Below are 19590 nucleotides of genomic sequence, written 5' to 3' on the forward strand. Positions count from 1 at the left end.
TTGTTTCAGTGACCTGGAGGAGAAGTTATGTGCTCTTAATTTATACATCAGGAAACACACCTCTCTTTCTCTCTCTCTCTCTCTCTCTCTCTCTTTCCCTCTCTCTCTCTCTCTCTATCTGTATTTCTCTCACACAGACACAGTCATTTTCTGAGTTAGAACTATATGTTTCATGAGCAATAAACACGATTAATCCAAAAGAAAAGAGATCTGGGAAAGCGATGAGCATAAACCTCCTTATTTCAAGGAGAAAAAGAAACAGAGCACGAGGAGTACAATGACCCAGAAACCTTCAGCTGCCCCAGGGCAGAGTGTAATATTGATGATGGTTGCAAGACCTATGGACACACACAGTGATGTGGAAGCATACGTTCAGGACCAAACCAAGACAGTAGAGGTGCTGTTTAAAATTAAATCTTCTAAAATAAGATGTTTATGTATGTTGTGTGAGTGAGTGTGTGTGTGTGCGTGTGTGTGTGTATGTATGTGAGGTACCCATTGAGCGCTGAGCTCTCCCATGGGAATCCGAGCACAGCTGAGAGTAAATGGCAATTACTGTGTTTAACTGTTTTATCCGCGCTCAGAGGCAACCATACATCGCCGATTCCACAGAACATCATTAAAACACACTTAAACACACACACACACACACACACACACACACGCACACACACACACAGAGCCACACATTCACACACACACACGTCACACGTCTGGTGGGTTTTCCATGCCTGTCACATCGTCATTTACTCAACCCTGATGGAGTGATACAAATACCGGCAGACATATTTCAATATTATGCTGGAGCAAATGATGATATCTGATTAGCAAATGATGGAAAAGGGCGTCACACACACACACACACACACACACAGGCAGCAGTCTCTCACACACACATTTGCACAGTTCATTGTAAATCCATGGCTTATATTTGATGGATAGACCCATTAGTTAAGTGTTATGATATGGTCATTTACTGGGATGATTTGTGATGCCTGTACAGTTAAAGAGGAAGTTAGTATGGGACAATAAAGAATGTTACAGTATCTTCAAGGCTTCACTTTTATTAAACATTATTGTTTTAAGAGTTTTTTTACACATTAGATCATATAAAAGACAATAAATGTGAAGAACCCTGGTGATGTTTTATGAAAAATAAACTAAAAATATATATCGTAATGAGGAAGATGTGGTGACACGGAGAGAAAGACAGGAGAGGTGGTTTCTTTGGCACTCCAGTAAATAATAATAATGATAATGATACCTTGATTTAATGCTGTTTATGATTCGGACAGTAAAGCAGCTTGAATTTGAATTCTGAGAAAAACACAGAGACAGACAAGGAGACGGAATAAACAGAAGAGAGAGAAAGGTACCTTCTCTCCACCTTAATGTGAGTTGGCATTTGACAGGGATGTGTCAGACTTGTGTGAGTAATGAGAGAGAATGACTGTGTGTGTGTGTGTGTGTGTGTGTGTGTGTGTGTGTGTGTTTGAGGGAGAGAGATTCAGAGAGAGAGCCTCAGTCATGCTGCTGTGGTGGTATGTGCTGTTGCTCGAAAGACAGACAGACAGATAGACAGACAGACAGTTGTTCATTGGCCAGTTGGCTGCCATGGTCGCTGGGCTGGCACGCTGAGGTGGTCAGCATGAAATGGGTGGCACTGCATGTGTATATACGTGTGCATGTAAGAGTGTGTGCGCGTGTGACTCACTCCCACCTGCAGGGAGACAGAGCAGTGCCAGCCGCCAGGCCTGGAGAACATTACTCACCGTCAGGACCAACGTCTCCTTTTGAAACACACACACACACACACACACACACATGCGCACACACACACACACACACACTGAATAATAAGTAGGTGTCCTGCATTCCAAGACAAAATGTGCCCACCTGCGTACATGCTACCCACAGAAACTGAAAGCAAAAGCATCGAGAGATTTTTAATATTAACCATTCTTGTGGCCATTTAAAAATAAATCATTTCAATTCGGAGACATTGCTACAATGATCATGATCAGCGTTGGCAAGAAGATTGGCAGCTTCACTGCGTTTTACATCGTGAGTCATCTTGTCTAATTTTACAAAAAATCTGCTTGGTTGCTTTATGGCACGGAATAAGAAGAAGACGCTGATCTTGTGCAGGAAGGGACTGTGTAAAAATGATTCAGGTGGAGGAAGCGAGATAACACATAATGTTTTAAAGACCCTTGTCCATGTTATTAACATTTTTTTTTTATCTTTGAGAAATTGCAACATCCCCCATACAAAAATGCACAGAATATGAGACACTGTGCTCCAATTTAAACCCTCATGTGTTAACGGGTTAATCATTTTTACATATAGGCACCAAATTATATTGTTGTAAATTGTGGCAAACAATACAAAATGATGCATCCATTCTTTATTTTTGAACCACTTTACATGTCCTTTTATGATACATGATAATATATAGTTTTGCTTCCTGTTAAGGTGCAGAATAAAATCAAGCTGTTATAACACTGTGACAAATGGCATGCTCTCCGGAGAGATAACACTCAATCACTAAAGATCCTCCCCACAAAATATTTAGACACGCTTCCTTAAGAAAAAAAGAAAACAATATAACTCTCCCTGTTTTCTAAACCCCCTAGTAATTTTTGTACGCTCCCTAAAGTGAACTTATCGAGCTTATAGACTTTGGAAGGATGAAAGGTTCAAATAAAAAAGACTTTTATAAATGTTATCCTTTAATTACAAAGACAAAACATTATCCAGACAGGAAGAAAAAGGTAGTTTAAGATCCTGTTGGTGTTCGGCATCAACATTTTATGATGAAATTTCTTTTTTTTTTTAAATGCATGTCACATCTGACCACCAGAAAAATTATGTATATTAAAATCAGGTGCAGTTAGTGCAGCCTCATTCTGCACCTGATTTTAATATACATCATTTTTGAAAATCAGCAGCAAAATGGCAGATTTTTTTTTCTTCTGTTCTTCAGCACAAAATGAGACTTCAAGTGCTGTGTGACAGCGGAGCATCTCCATTACAACACTGATGAGAAATAAAACAGCTTTTTACCACAAAGCAAATCAGGCTTTGGCGCTGAAGCTGTGTGAGTGACACTGATCTCTCTGTGCATGTGTGTGTGTGTGTGTGTGTGTGTGCTTGATCTTCATCCATCCATCTATCCATCCATCCATCCATTTACTCTAAGCCCTTAAGCAATGCCGCTGTTAAAAAGTCCCCTAAAACTCTAAGCCAGGAGCAATAACACGAGCGGCAGGAGGATAACGTTGATGTAATGTCAGACACACACAACTGACACCCAGTGTTACTCTCGTGTTAACAAAACCCATCACGGCCTGTCTGTCCGTCTGAAGGCGCGCACTAATCTGCTCTTAATCATGAGCTCTTATTTACAAAAAATAAAAAAAATACATTTTTATTAATGCAGAGGTGGGGGGAGGGGAGTGAGGGCGAGAAGGATGATGGTGATAGTGGTGATGGTGATGATGATTTTGTGATTAAATGATGCCATCGTTGTGTTGGTGGATTAGGACGGGCATGGAAATAGATTAGTTCTGCAGTGGTTTTTCATCATGATTGGCAGGCCTCCAAAACCTCACTCCACACACTCCCTCTCCCCTTCCTCTCTTTTTCCAGCTCTGCCTCTCTAAAACAGAGCTGTGCTGAGGTGTACGGTTTGTAGGCTGCTAGCACCACCTGCTGGTAAGGAACAACATAACGTTAACACTCCTCTCAGTGCCCCACATAACTTCACTTTCATTCTAATCGAGTAATGGTTTGGCTCAACAAAAAGGTCACAGTGTCAAATTAGAGAAAAAAAACTGAATACATGCGTAGATGCTTCCATACAAGGTGATCGGGAGCTACCTTTAATAGAGTTCCAGAGACTTTGACAATCTATGCCAAAGAGCACTGAAGCTGTTCTGGCAACCATGTCTCATAGAAATGACATTACAGCTAATTTGTTTCCTTGAACGTCTTTTGAAGGTGCTCTGTTTTCAGGGCAGCAGTTAGATTAAATAGTTTGTGTACAAGGTGCAGGCAGGGCCGACAATAAAACCAGAGTTTGCATGCTGGGGTTATCTTACGGTAATAAAACCACTTTGATTAAGTGCAATATCATGATATCATGGTTTTGGTTTAATATTTTTAAAAAGTGACAACAGTGACTTGTGACCACAGTCTCTCCAAAATATTAACCAAGCGCCATAAATACCTAAACATAACCTTTAGAAAATATGAATCGTGCTTGCTAAGAGCTGATATTGCAAATGTGGATATTATCTGGTAAACACATTTATGATCTTGTCAGTGAATATTTTGCAGATGTGTTCAGTTAAAACATTTTGCGACATAACAATGTATGTCTCTCTTCTGCTGTTGCAAATAAGTACTAAAGGCTATGTGCAGAATCTTTAGGAGACAGGGCTGTTTTTTGAGGCCTGGTTTGGTTTTCTTTTATGTATCAAATATTTGAAAATACGTTAATAAGTTAAGTTATGTGGATCATAGGATATTGTCTCACAGCAAAAAGAATCTGATTTGATACTTGATGTTATGAGTTTGTGCACGTTTCCTTATGTTTAAAAAAAATCAGGTAGATTTAATTTGAGTTTCTGCGTGGCAAATTTTGTCTTTTATCTTTTTTTGTCACCTAAATATGGGAATGTGCTTTATTTCACACACTACTGACAACAGACCTACATCTGCAAAAATCCACACTGTGGTTGCATTCATCTCTGTGCCTTTTCTATGATATACAGTATTTCTCTTCGTATAGTTTGCATCGCTAACAAGAGACCATTGTGTTGACCACTGATGTTTTTATTTCCCATGAGGTTATTATAGCTATGCTGGACACACTGACCACAAACAGAAGGTACAAAGTGTTAAAGAAGATTATAGTGGAGTTTGAATGGAGTGTATAGTAAATGTGTGAAGTCTCTGCCCTTCAGCATCAGCACCAGTCGCTCCTCGCTCTGCTTCCTCATTAGAATTTGCAGACAAACACAACAGCGTCAAGTAGACACACACACACACACACACATGTACAAATGTAGCACACTCACAGAATACACACACAAGAGTTTAATTCTAATTGGGTGACCCAAAGCCACTGATATCATCTGCTATGGTGTGAGACCACTATCTCACCCAGAGCGACCAGCGGCCTCTGCAGTCACACCGCCTCCAAAGAAAGACTGGAGGAGTGAGAGGGAAGGAGGAAGGGTAAAGAAAAGACAAATAGAAGACAAACTGGAATAAGGAGGAAGGAGGAGAGAAGAGGAGGAAGGAACACAACAACAACAACAACGACAAAAACACAAAGTGGCGCCTAGTTCATTAATTAGAATTTCAAATTGGACAAACTCAAGATGACAGCGTTGCGCTTGTCAAATCAGATCATGCCCCGGCGGGGTGAGACAGAGGGAAGAGAGAGAAGGAGGCACACTGCTCAGAGCCAAATACCACTCTTAGTAGCTGAATGGGTGCCATCCCTCTCTCTCTCTCTCTCTCTCTCTCTCGCTCTCTCTCTATTTCCTCTGATTACGTCGACCGCCTCCCCTCTGTCCCCGCGTGAATGTCAAGGCTGCCTTAACGAGAAGTGACAATTAAAACATCATCGCCATCTCCGGGCTGAATGAGAGCGGCCTGCCGGGGTCCCTGATTTCTGTGATGGTGGGGTGGGGGAGGATGGAGGCAGGGAGATATACAGAGAGAGAGAGAGAGAGAGAGAGAGAGAGAGAGAGAGAGAGAATAAAAGAGATGGAGGAGCTGGAGGGAAAAAATACTGAGCTAATGAAATGGAGAGAGAGATACTTTGGCAATATATACCAAACTATTATGCCAATAAATGCATGCATGTTTGGATGTATATGGATGAGAGGTGGAACAAAATGATCATGAAACATACGGTGCACATGATTAATGCTTTAAATTACCATGTAAAGGCAAATTTAATAACATTTAATAACACGACCATCAGGATCATTGTTAGGGTTAGGGTCAGGGTTGGGATAGGATTATTAATCTTATTACTTCTCTTCACACATAATGTGTGACGTGACTTCTTTGGTGTAATATCACTAACATTGCTTCAAAAACACGTAGCCAAATTCACCAAAGACAAATCAGTCTAAACTGTCTCTTTCACTTCACGCCATCAGTTGCTTTAACACTTTCACTTAGGAATTATTGCCTCAGAGGCTCATCAGCAACTATCCAATCAACACTTGTCGACTCAGAGTAATTATCAATGAAATAACAGCTCTAATTTGCCATTCCTGGAATGGTTTCAGTAATACTAACATTCAACATGCCCTTAAACAACCACGCAATGTGTCCTCACCTGTCTAGATGTCATTTAGATTAAATTAGATGTAATTGTAATGATCCCTGTGGGCGAATAATGGAGTGAAGAGCTTGCGAGACTAATTTATAGATAATGATTATTGAACAAAACTGCTGTGAGCATTTAAAGGCAAAGGAGAAGCAAACAATCGAGAGGAGAGAAACTGGAGAATAAGGCATTGAGATATGCGCTGGTGGTTTCAGCAGTGGCCTAGATCAAGTAGGCTAGATGGTGTTTGGCATTTTGAAGTATGTGTTTTGGTGTGTGTGTGTGTGTGTGTGTGTGTGTGCGCACACTCACTGGGCTCTACACCAGCTGTGCCACTGCACACAAGGAAGGAGCTGCCGCCAAAATGAGCTGTCTTCAGAAAGAGCCAAAAATCATCCAGCATGCCACTGGGCACCCCCTTGTAGACACACACGCACACACACACACACACACACACACACACACACACATACATTCACACATATGTGCACACACAAGGGCATTTGTTTGTTTGCTGTTTTTAATTTACAAGTGGACACAACCGCATTTGTTTGTTTGCTGTTTTTAATTTACAAGTGGACACAACCTAAACTCTTGAGTTTTTCATTTTTAAAGTAGTACAGTATATTCTGATTCTGCATGTGTGTGTGTGTGTGTGTGTACATGTGTGTACATGTGTGTACATGTGTGTACATGTGTGTACACAGCCAAACAGCCATGGGCTCTTCGGTTTGATGGCTTTCTGTTATGACTCCATTATGCTGATGGCTTTGGTTCAGTTCCAGGTTCTCTATAAGTGTGTGTGTGTGTGTGTGTGTGTGTGTGTGTGTGTGTGTGTGTGTGTGTGTGTGTGTGTGTGTGTGTGTGTGTGTGTGTGTGTGTTTTGTATGTGTGTAGGATGGCAGGAAAACACTCCTCAGCATTATTAAGGATTGTGGAAGCATCACTGCAGAGCTTGGCTCGCCCCTGAAGTTCCTGAACCTTTGAAAAGTACTTGCACTTGGAGTGAGGACTTTTTTTTTTTTTTGCACCTGGAACAACCGTATATTTAGTTCCTGAGTTCCTCAAAAGACCCCTGGGAAAGCTGCTGCAGTGGAAAAGGGCAAATGTTTAAATGAAAATGACCATTTTATTGACAACCTTTAACATATTATTATAACCTCAGGACAGACGTAAGAAATCACAATAAAATGTGACAGTACTTGTGTTAGTCCTTTAAATGAGTGGAAATGTGCAATGATCAGCTGAACATTTCTTGTGGTATGTTTACAGTAAGAAACACCAGTGTTAAACACGCACAGACAGTCCTACATAACTGAAAATGTGGGGACGATGGGGCGAACCACTATGACATTTTTTGGCGCTGCCAAAAGATAGTTGTTTTGGACATGTATTTGGAAAATCATGCAGCATATTATCGGATTCCCTTTTAATGTGTGACACTCACAAACTTGGGTGACCTACCAGAAAGAATAACAGGAACTGACAGATATCTTCTGAAAATAATAACTGTAGCAGAAAAAAAAAGAATTCACCCCGTAAATGGTTACAAATCGATCCACCTCCAGCAGATAATTTGATTTAAATCATCAAGGAGATCCATTAGATGGAAAGACTGACCTTTCTATGAAGACTGAAGAAAGATTCATGCAATGCAAAATTGAGAAGATATTTGTCAATTTCAGAACTGAGGTTGGTGTGTTACTTTAATATAAAATACCGTAACCTCTGTAATCCTGAATGTGAAAATTGATATTGTAGATTATGGCTGTTATGAACCATGTTCTCCCCATGTCTGTGTGGGTTCTCTGTGAGAACTCCTTCTTCCTCCCACAGTCCAAAGACATACACTTAACAGATTAATTGCTGACTCTACATTGTGTGAATGAGAGCATGAATGCCCAATGCCAGCTGGGATAGGTTCCAGCCCAAATGTAACCCTGATGAGGATTAGTGTTTACGGATATTGATATTTGATATACTGTGCTGTTTGCTTTCTGTCAAAAAAATAAAATAAATAAAAGTATTAAAAATTAGGCACCATTGCTCTGTGATCCTTTGACCGAACACTGACAAGACCCCATTCACATAAACACAACATAAGATGGACTAAGGAATGTTAGTAGTAAACAAACTAGCGTATTTTACTTATGGATTTATATTATACATGTTCGATGTACTTACTTAATGGTAATGGCAGCAATCCCATGTGTTTAGGAGAGTTGGAAAGATTATGATATATTAGTATAAAACTACTGAAAAACTGTCTTTGTTTCATCTCTCTAAACCACAGTTCGCTCTAAAACTCAAGTGCCCTTGTAACTACTTTGTAACTCTTACACAAGTGATATAGAATTCTTTGTAACTCATGCATATGTTTGTAACATCTATCCTGGAAGTTGGTTGGCAAATGAAATAGCAGAGTAAGTCATAATTACTGTAACTTATTGTGCAGTATTGCATGAGATATTAGCCTACTTTTGTTAATTATTTTGGACACTTGTGTGTTTGCCATTAATTTAAATTTAAAAGGACGTAAAGTGAAGTGACACTCGCCGCAGAGCTGTTCTCCAGCATATTGCAGCTAGACTACAAATATTGCACATATGTTGTACCCTTATTAATCTACATGTACAGTATGTTTTTGGTTGTTGCATAATAGTAGGTCCTGCTTGTGCACACACTGGTCATCATGCATATGTGTGTTGCAGGCTTCTTCATCAGTGCTAGAGCAGAATGGTCCAGTCGCTGGGTTTGCGTCCGTACTGTAAGTGAACAAAAGTCATGAAAAGGTTACAAAAGAGTAAAAAAAAAGAAAAGAAAAATCTCATGTCACTTAAACTTCTTCTCGCCCGCCGCACCGCTTAATTGCGAGCAAAACACAAATCAAAAAAAGAAATCAAATATCCGTAAGCAAATCTGCAAACTCAGCCACCAACAGAACGCAACACAACAGAGAGAGAGGGAACTATAATAAAAATCAAAACAAAATGTTCCCCAATCCGTGACAGCCGAGGAGACAAATCCAATTATTTGTGTCTCATGTTGCAAATTTGTTCTAATGGTCGAAGTGAGAAAGTAAATAAACGCCTGCGAAGGGGAAACAAAAGAATGTGATTTCTAATTAACTTGAAAGAGGAACAGCAGGGCGACTTAGCAAACCCATCTTTCATCTGCTGCCTCAGACCACTCGTTTGTTTGTTGCACAATGTTGTCTTCAAGAGGGGCGGGAGGAGGAGTGTGTGTGGGGGGATAACACTGCACTGCTTCCCTCCAAATGAAATGTCAACAGATTTAACAGCGCCGTGGAAGGAGCGCAGCGTTTTCCAGCGTTTTGTCGATTTTATTGTTCATTAAGCTTCACTGCCGCCCCGTCTCCCCCACCCTCACACCACCACCAAATCTTCCTCCTCCTCTTCTCCCACTTGTTCGAGGCTTCATTTGCAGCATCTTGTCTTTGAAGATCACAAAAGGCTGAGGCAATAATTGGGTTTGTGCAATTACAGCGAGCTTAATGAGAGAATTCAGGAGTTTGTCTTGCCCCTATCTCCAACTCTCCACACTCAACCATTAGGCCTGGCAGCTGTCTCTCTTTCTCTGAAGCACTGTTGATGCAGGGGGACGTCCTAAGATATAAAGATGTGGTCAACACATTCATAACACACACTATGCATGCATAAAAGGCCTGAATGATGGAGAGAGCTGATATGGTAATCGACTGCCCCAGACTGACCAGCAAGACAAGACAAAACAGATGCAGAGTGAAAGAAAGACAAAGGAAAATAAAAGAAACATCAGAAGTTGAAGAGACAAGCCACATGAGCTAAGCAAAGTGTTTAGAGGACATTTAGGAGAAAATGTAATACAAAGGCCGAAGCCTGCATGGCATTTCAGCACAAAACAAAAAGTTTATGAATCATAATCAGCTTGTCATAAAAACAACTAAGCCAGGAGACACACTGACCTTTAATTCTGCCCGATTCAGGATTATTTGTGAAAACACTAGTAAGTCAAAGACATGCCAAATCTCTCTGCAGATAAAAATCATTTTGTTCAGCTTAATTTAAAGTTAAAATCACAAATCGTATGTAGTTTGCTCATCTTTTATGATCACATCACTATCCAGAACGCTTAAGTGAAAGGCCATGCCTGACTTCACTTCAGTCGTGGATTCCTGGCAGCCACAGAAGAAGTAGTCAGATGTTTTACTCAAGATACTAATACAATAGTGTAAAAATAGTCCTGTATAAAAATCCTACTTCACTAAAAGTATCTTCGGCAGAATGTCCTGTGTCAAGTGTCAAAAGTGTAAGTACTCATTCTACAGAAAATGACCCTTTTATATTGTATATCCTCATTTGATATTGTTAAATATTAATACCGAAGCACCAATGCATGAGCAAGGTGGTGTTTTGTATTTTATATACAGTTAAGTGTTTTAGTGTAGTGGTTCCCAGCCAAGTATAAAGTAACATTTAATCAAAATCTTCAAAACTGTACTTAAGTACAGTAATTAAATGTGAACATAAATGTACTTAGTTGATTTTTAGTTACTCAGACAAATATCTCAACAAACAACTGCATGCGGCATTGAATGATTTGTTTGTACGTGTTGGTATTATGTACCGAACACATCTTTTCAGCACAGTACAAAGACATGAGCTAAAAAACGTCCTCAAGTAAATTTGTTAGGTTTTCACCTATGTGTGTTTGTGAACAAAGTGTTGTAAAAGGTTTCAGATTTGGCTGAAGTTTAGTGACAGAGATCACTTCCCTAAAGATTATTGTGTTTTAGCTTAACCTCTAGTATGTTGCCAGTGACATAAAGGTATATGGAAAAGGTTTTGCATTGTGTGTCTGTGTGTCCAGATAGGAATATGGTTTATATTGTCATTTATTGTAACTTTTGACATCAAGACCCCTGTTTCTTCAGCATGACAATTAAAATCCCTGTTTCAACGCTGAAAGCAAAGAGGCACTCAGGCAAGTCATGCACAACTGATTTTTCTTGGCAACTTGCATTGAAAGACAAGCAAACCTTAAATGAGGCTGCAGTTTTGCAAAATTAAGATTTGGTATATGTTATACCTAAACCTTTTTTTTTGTCTGATTGTGAACTCAACCACATGAGGATGTGCTCTCCCAGCACAAGAGAGAAAATAAGGATTACATTCAAGCTCATACCCCAACTAATAACAGGCCCATTACACGACACAATAACAGAAAGTCAGTGATACATAACACGCTCATTAACACAAATCAAGCCTTCAGCAACAAACATTATGAATCTGTTTAAACCTGCAGTGCTACGTAGACTGGAGAGGTGGCGTGTTTGTACGCCGAGTACGATATTACCAAGTCATTACTTATTGCCTAATAAGATATTTCACTTATTAAGTCCTTACAGGCAAGATAATGCATGCAGTGTGCATACAATAAATAAGGACCAATGGGGGTTTGCTCATAAAACAACAACTTAATGCTTTTATCTCATTGCGTTACATAATAACCACTCAGATAACAGCCATGTAATATAATTATGATAAGTTAATATTTTGAGGGAATATTTGTTCTTGCATTTCATCGAGCATATTTTCAGTTTAGCGAACATTCCTTTTTATTTGTCTTTTTTCAGTAAAGCCTGCTTACTGTTGGTTCATACTGTAAACATTAACTAACAAGGCTGTCATGTTTTAGGCGTTGTCATTTAGTGTCATGCTGCTGCACGCACTCCCACCTTTTATTTTGTAGGATGCTGTTCAATATTTTCTCCTACAATCACATCACTGAAAGCTTTATTCAAAGTAACCTTATTACTACATAGAAAATAGAGTCCTGAGGGTGACAGGAGTGTAAAGAACACAGATGCTCAACCAGCTGTTACTAAGCTATGGCAAAACATCTGTGTGATGTGTGTGTGTGTGTGTGTGTCTGTGCATCCACCAACCTGTATGTCTGTGAGTTCTTTTGCTATCCGTGAAGTCAACTGTGAGTTTTTATCCTGACAGGGCATATGCAAGTCCTGAAACACACAAAAACACACAATTTAATATTTTTATGGGCTATGGTAATCTTCATGTTTACAATAGAAATTACAAGAACACAGAGAATAGTAAGTACACTATATTATGATATTAAAACCAGAAGCCACAGGGTTCTGACAACCTTCTAAAGGTGAAAACTGTCCATGTGGTCACAAGAGACCACAAGCTATATTCATCAAACTAAGTTTCTAAAAGTTTTAAAACTATTCATAGATAACTGCTTTGTATTAAAATGTACTTCTTTCATATAATTTTTTTTAATCAAATAGAGATAGCACTAATTTTCTACAGTGCAACTGAAATACACGGCGGCTCTAGATGCAAAAGCTCAACTTCCTTTAAGTTAATGAAGCTAAAGACTACAGCAAGCAGCCATGTAGCTTAGTTAAGCATAGACAGCAGGCCTAGCTCTAACTTAGGATAATGAAATCTGCTTATCCGTGGAGAGTTCACTACGTCATTTACTGTAAGATGTGAGTGAAAAGAGGGAAAAATATCTTTGACAAAAATCATTCTTGAAACAGAATATAAATCCTGCTGCAGTCCACTTTGACAGTCATTGTTAAATAGTCAGAGATAATCTAACCCATTAAATATTCACTTGAAATAAAATACTATATAACTTCATATATTAGGCTTTGCCTTATATTGAAGTGAACAGAGAGAGATAGACAGAATGGTTACACCGGGTAGTATGATACCATCCAGAGGTGGAGTTGCAAGTTCCTCTTCTAAAAAAAAAGAATAATTCATAAGTAGAATAAAAACAAAACTTCAAAGCTAAGGCAAACTGTTGTAGTGTTTTTGTTCGGCCAGTAGATGTCACTGTTGTAAAACATTTTCCCAAGGGTAAAACTATTCTCTGCACCGCAACCGTACTGTATACTGTATACCTATCCCATAATTGATCAAGTGGAGTTCTGGTACTGTGACAAACCTCCATCCTCATTGATCCAGTGCAGGAAGATATTCATGGTTCCTGCCTCACTTATCTGGTACAGCTTATAAAACTTCAATCATTTCTTGTCAGAAACAACATGGATATCAAACCAAAATAGAACATTATTTATTAACAGTGAATACAAATTAGAACATGCATACAGTGTTTGACTACGCACCCTCCCATCTTGCAGTCTCCAGTTCCTCCTTTCCAGGCCCGTGTGTACTTCAGGTCGGCCCACATGGACAGTCTCTGATTGTTGAAGTAAGGGCCCACTTGACACAAGATCACATACAGCAAGGCATAGGTAGGCTTCTTCAAACCCAGAGTGGGCTACCATGTACACATAAAAACACAGAAATGCATTTTAAATTTGATTTAATTATGTGTCAAAATTATTGCACTAGGACTCAATCCTTCTTATATCAATGGCAATAAATTTTGGTCTGATGTACAGATTTGCTGAGTCTGAGTGAGAAACCCAGTCCTGGTCAACCTCTACGAGTTGCCTGATACACTCCAGCAACTCTGACTGATCAAAGGCCTGGAGAAGGGGAAAGATATGGAGAGGGGAGGTTAAGCAGGAGAACAAGAAAAGACTGGAGGGTAGCTATCACATTTAGATGAACTATCAGATGACTTAGATGAAGTTATAGCTGAAGTTACAGTTTACAGGTAGACAAGCCCTCTTAACAGAGTTGGACATTCGGTTCATGTTGAGCATCGGTCTGAAGAGAGGTCGGCCATCATCCCCACGACACGCCTTCAACCCTTTAATGAGCTGGTGAGAAGAAGAGAAGAGAAGAGAAGAGAAGAGAAGCTAATCCAAAACATACAAAAAAGAACAGTAACACACACAGTAACGCAATCTTACTTTCAACTACTTCTATTTTCTTGTTAGATGGTTAAAGGGCTCTTGAAATACTCTGTATAATAATGTGTTATCATCACATACTTATTTATTTTAACCATAGGGTTGAGATCAGGGTCATACTGAAGCAATAATTTTGAGAAATACTGAATTGATGAGTTCAGTACCACCAATACCCATTCTGTGCTTGTTGAATGATCAGTTATATTTTCTTCAGATTTTATTTAAATGGATCAGTTCTACCAAGGGGATTCCTCCAAAGGTTTACAAACTAAACTAGAAAAATTGCATTTCCTGCGGAAATACGGTGTGGATGCCCTCTACTGAAATGCCCGATGCATCTGTGGAAATTTGTATGGAAAGATAGAATTGTAGGGTATTTTTTTTTAAATTGTATGAATTTGTACAATATTGTAACAAAGTTGAGTAATCTTTCTATATTTTCAATATTTATACTGTTCATTATGTTTATACTGCTATATTTGCCATATTTATACTTTATTTATACTTTTAACATGTATATGTTATTTTAATGTTATGTATTACATGTTATGTATATTGCTGTTTGAACCAGGGATAGAATGGAAATGCTATTTCAATTATTAACAAGTGAGAATTGTAGAATATTGTGAAATATTGTATGAATCTTTAGGATATTAAAGCAGAGTGTGAGATTAGCTGAAATGTATGGAAGTTTGTATGAAAAGATGGAATTGTAGGATATTGTGAAATATTGTATGAACTTGTAGAATATTCTAACAAAGTGTGATCTTAGTACTCCCTGTGGCCCTTGAGTACAGGCATGAGGTTGCAAAGCAATGGCGCCATCTGCTGGGCCCTAATTAGAGCAGCGCGTGATTTTCCAAGGCATTAAATTATTGTAGAAAATGTTGACTAATTTGTACAGTATTAATAGTAGAACTTAGAAAAGTAATAGCACACATGTCATGAATGAGCTGCATCTGGTTGTAGGACAAGATTTGTGGGAGTAGAAGCACGGCGTGGTAGAAAAATAATAATAATAATAATATTGCCCTCTGGGCATCCACACTAATTAAACAAAGAAATGATTAGGAAAGGCCCATAAAACAATGCATTACATGTCTATTTTACAAAATGAAGGTCTGTCAGTTGAATCAAAATAGACAGTTAAATAGCTGGGTTCTTCTGTGTTTGTGTATAATTTCTTACCGAACTGGAATAGTAAATAGCTACTGGACTGTGATATCAATATTACCAAAAATCATTTTCCTTGTTTCTTTGGTTTTGTTTGGTTTCTGTGTATTTAAACATCCATTATGTGTTTGGTAAAACGTGGTATTATGTTAAACACCTATTCTAATTTATATTTAAAAAAATAAAATAAAAAATCAAGCATGTTTCTCTTCATATTTATTCCATTTTTGCCATAAGAACGCAAAGACAGTCTCCTGACAAAGCCCTGTACCTGTACACCGTAGTGTAGTGACGAACTGGATGGGTGAAGTGACAGGTTTCTAAAAGGCTTGATAAGCGGAGCCTGCCAGCCATCAACTGCATTCCAGTCTATGGTCAGCATGTGGTCAGTGAAGACGGTCCTGAAGTTGGACACATCCGGTTTGGCCTTTGGAGTGGAGGACAGCTGGATAACCAGGTCAGCTGCCTGGTTAAAAAGGACAGAACAGAACAGCAGAAGTCAGAGGAAATACAAAGATACTTGAAGCTGTCTCTCTCAACCACCCCATTTAGAGTCTATTCTGTCCTCATACTGCATTTACAACAGTAACAGCAGGTTGAGCAATATGTGTCATCTTCTTCAAGAACAAGTGCTGTCCCTGCCTGCTGTTCTGTAAGACAGAGTTATGTGATCCTTATTTGAAAGAAAACCCTCTTTCTCGTCTGGGATTCAGTTAGTTCTGTTCCAGTTGGCTCGGATTAGACTGGCTCTTCATCCCCTCCCTCCTTGTGCAGAAAGTTGCTTGCGCTATAATCCCAGATTACGGTACTGGAAAGTGTACAACACCATATGGAAGTAGTCGAAGCATGTATTTTTTCTAGTGTATTTTTATATTCATCTCTGATTATCTCTGTTACGTCAAATGCCCATATATATATTAATGTATTTGCTGTTTCAACATTTCATTTTTCTTCATTTAAAGGTTGTGTTCTTTGCCACTGTTTACTTACACTCTTAAACCAAAACCAACACTCAGCCATGTGAGTGTGCATCTGTGTGTGTGTGTGTGTGCGTCTTCAAATGTCCACCCTAATCTCTACCTGAGCCTGCTGTCTACTGCTCAGGTGTTCAGGGTCAGAAAACAAGCAAAGCTCCAGCTACTTAGCGTGAGCTGAGGAAAGTGGATTCTCCTGAGCGGGCTACACCAGGAAGAAGAGGTGGACAAATACAAGAGTGGACAGTGGTCGTGTCCTAACCCCAAAAAATGGCAACAACATGGACAAGTCGAGAGTTAAATCAGCCCTGCTCAGCTTGACTGCACATTTTCAAGCATTGGAATATCAATTGGATTGTTTTTTGTGTGTTTTGTTGTAACAAAAGAACACTGTTGAACGACTGTGGGTCTCAAGGCCTTTCTCAAGGCCTGCTGCTAATGACAAAATGAGGACAAGAAGCAGGGCTGGAGTATCTTCTAAGTGGAGCAAAACTGGGAATTTTTGAGTGTCAGGAAGTCAAGGAATCATCAAGATGCTACAGCTGCAGCAGCTACTGAGGGTAGGTGCCCCTGAACTATATGTCTGACATGCCTTTATTGGCCTTTAAAGCTTGGAGTGTCAGCCATTGGAATGGTAGAGATGTAACTGCTTAAATGAGAGATATTTGAAGAAATGTAACAAAACAGTGAATATAGACTTCAAATGCAAACTTACAGAATATTAATCATTTTACACAAAGATGTGGTATGACAGGAAGGTAGGTTATGGCCAGCTGATCTTGTAGAGTCTGCTTTGAACAAGAAAGACCAGATCTCTTTTCTCACTTTACATTATTCATTGAATCAACATATAAAATATTTTCTTATAACAACACCCTGCAAACTTGAGTCAGTGTCAGTGTCTTACAGCTCTATTTCTATGACTGATTTCCAGCCACACCCTATCAATAATTGTATTTAACATCACATTGTATAATGAAACCTATCAATAATTGTATTTAACATCACATTGTATAATGAAACCTAAATTGTATACTTGATTAGATCCCCTTTTAACTCAGGCTATACAGAAATAGGTCCTCTGATAGATTATATACATGACATTTCATATTTTTCAAGTCTATGTACCCCAAAAAAACAAACAAACAAACAAACAAAAAACTGTAAATCTACCTGTTTTGATACAGGCTATTAATATTGTGCACACTTACTATTCGTTTAAAACACAACTTTCATCACCAATTTTATTCCCAAAATTCACACACATACTGTATACGTAATCTAATAGTCTATATTAGTAGTAGTAATTACCTTTAGAGTAGGAAAGACGTCTGGCCCTAAGATTGCTGTGATGAAATTTTAACTGGGTGTGCACTTTCATAAATCCTCCCCACTAAGTCCCTTAATTCTTGATCGGGTTGAAACCAGCCTCATTGCTGTGTAGTCATGACACCAAACGCTTAAACGTTGAACCTAATTAACATTTCATCACCCCTGAGGTGGTGTACACTGAGCTGCTATGATATGCCTGTAATTTCACAGCTTGGGATAAATAAAGCATATCTATCTATCTATGACTAACTGTTTGGACATTCTTACAAATTGAACACAATAGGAAAAGATTTCTTGTCTTTGTTTGTTTTCTTTTTATTTTATTATCTACTATCACTGCAACATGGAACTTTCTGTGTGTGAGTGTGTGGTGAGGAGTAGACTAGTTGTAGAACAGACACTAAAAAGTGACTTTGAAAACTTACAGTTTTTATTATATATTATTATTATTATGAAGTTGTAACCTGTTATATTGGTAGTCATATGCTATATAGACAGTGAGTTGAGCATGGTGCACATTCTACAACCAAACAGCCACGACACACTTAAATAGCTAGTTTCAATACCTTAAAGCTTAGGAGTGTCAGTCACCGAGGTGGTGGAGATGTAGCTGCCTTTCTGAAAGAAATCTGACAATTTTAACAACACAGACATGACATTAAAATTTGCTAAAGAGAAATGTGACAGGAAGAGTGGCATATCACCTGCATGAAATATCCTGTAGAGCCAGCTTACAGCAATAAACACCAAATTTCTTTCCATTGAACTCACACACACACACAACCATAGTTGAACCATGTGTTTAACATCATATTGTATCATGAAAACTATATTGTGTGATATGATTTTTAATGCCGTGTTAAACAGGAATACATCTTGGATAGCATTAATATAATATATATATATATATATATATTATATATATATATATTATATATATATACCATCACGAGCTACATATGGCATTACATACAGACCAAAAGCAGAAACTGCATGATAATCATTAACATATAAGTTTCAAATAGGTTTATGTAACAAAACACACAAAAAAAAAACACCAGTAAATATTGTGTACGCTTACTGCCACAACCTCAGTCACAATAATTATCTCTAAAATCCACACACATAATTTAATAGTCTCATATTGTAGTTACCTTCAGAGCAGGAGAGACGTCTGACACAAAGTTTGCTGTGATAGTTCCTCCAAGCTGAATTGCTCAGTTGTTGATCAGGCTGAAACCAGTCCCATCACTGTGTTGTCATGACAGCAAGCATTCAAATGAGCCTACCTAATATTTTATCAAACATGACGTGGTGAAACTGAGCTGTAGCCTACAGTAGAGAATGAACTGGTATGATTTTTTGGACATTCTTAGAATATAAATTTAATTAAATGTTGTATTGAATTTATTTTATCACTGCTAAATCAACTTTCTATGTGTGTGAGGAGTATTTATGTATACGTTGGAAAACTTAAACATAACATTGAAGGCGGTCATGTTGGGTGCTGTGTCGTCTTCAGGCCGCGTGGGGGCGGTGCTGACTCATTTTTACACTCGTGAACACCCACTGTGTTTAACTCTTTCTGTCCCGCGAGCTCAGCTTCACGCTTACCTGTGTGCGCGTGCTTCTCCGTGTGAGACAGGACAGTTGTCCAAACATTTCGTCGTGGATATTTGTTCATACAAAGCTTTACAAGGTAACGTAAAAAAAAAAAAAAAAAATTCATATCCTGCTGGCAAACAGAAGGTGGCTTATTTTAGACATTGGTGGTCAGGTGCATGTTTGTATTGACGTGAATGTGAGCTGACGAGAAAAATGTTTGAAATGTTCGTGTGCTTATCTTTGGCCGAAATCTTTAAACGCATTTTGTTTTTGCTAATTTTGATAGCGAGTCG

General features: G+C 38.7%; 2 protein-coding genes across 9 annotated transcripts in view; one reads left to right on the forward strand and one right to left on the reverse strand.

Moving 5' to 3' along the window:
* Positions 1 to 13023: 13023 nt before the first annotated feature.
* On the reverse strand, positions 13024 to 19354 carry bcat1 (branched chain amino-acid transaminase 1, cytosolic). Its single transcript, XM_027272451.1, has 7 exons — positions 19307 to 19354; positions 15658 to 15852; positions 14013 to 14120; positions 13766 to 13883; positions 13493 to 13674; positions 13337 to 13409; positions 13024 to 13130 (listed from the first exon to the last, which is right to left on the reverse strand). The coding sequence occupies exons 1-7, from the start codon at positions 19352 to 19354 to the stop codon at positions 13024 to 13026; spliced, it is 831 nt and encodes a 276-aa protein (XP_027128252.1).
* Positions 19221 to 19590, forward strand: part of lrmp (lymphoid-restricted membrane protein) — a 29725-nt gene continuing 29355 nt past the window's right edge. For 4 of the 8 annotated variants that reach the window (XM_019253303.2, XM_019253305.2, XM_019253304.2 and 1 more), the window contains exon 1: positions 19223 to 19391. The gene's annotated coding sequence lies outside the window, so the exon portion shown is untranslated. Of the gene's footprint in view, positions 19392 to 19590 lie in introns of all 8 variants that reach the window. The other 4 variants (XM_019253300.2, XM_019253302.2, XM_019253301.2 and 1 more) reach the window with 2 other exon arrangements.

Source organism: Larimichthys crocea, chromosome XX (genome assembly GCF_000972845.2).
Source record: "Larimichthys crocea isolate SSNF chromosome XX, L_crocea_2.0, whole genome shotgun sequence".
NCBI lineage: Eukaryota > Metazoa > Chordata > Actinopteri > Sciaenidae > Larimichthys > Larimichthys crocea.

Coding starts and splice junctions, on each gene's coding strand:
- bcat1 (XM_027272451.1), bottom strand. CDS start 19,354: ATGTTTGGACAACTGTCCTGTCTCACACGGAGAAGCACGCGCACACAG. Junction 14,121..15,657: donor CACTACACTACGGTGTACAG/GTACAGGGCTTT, acceptor TCTTCTCACCAG/CTCATTAAAGGGTTGAAGGC. Junction 13,131..13,336: donor CTGGATCAATGAGGATGGAG/GTTTGTCACAGT, acceptor CTTTTTTTTTAG/AAGAGGAACTTGCAACTCCA.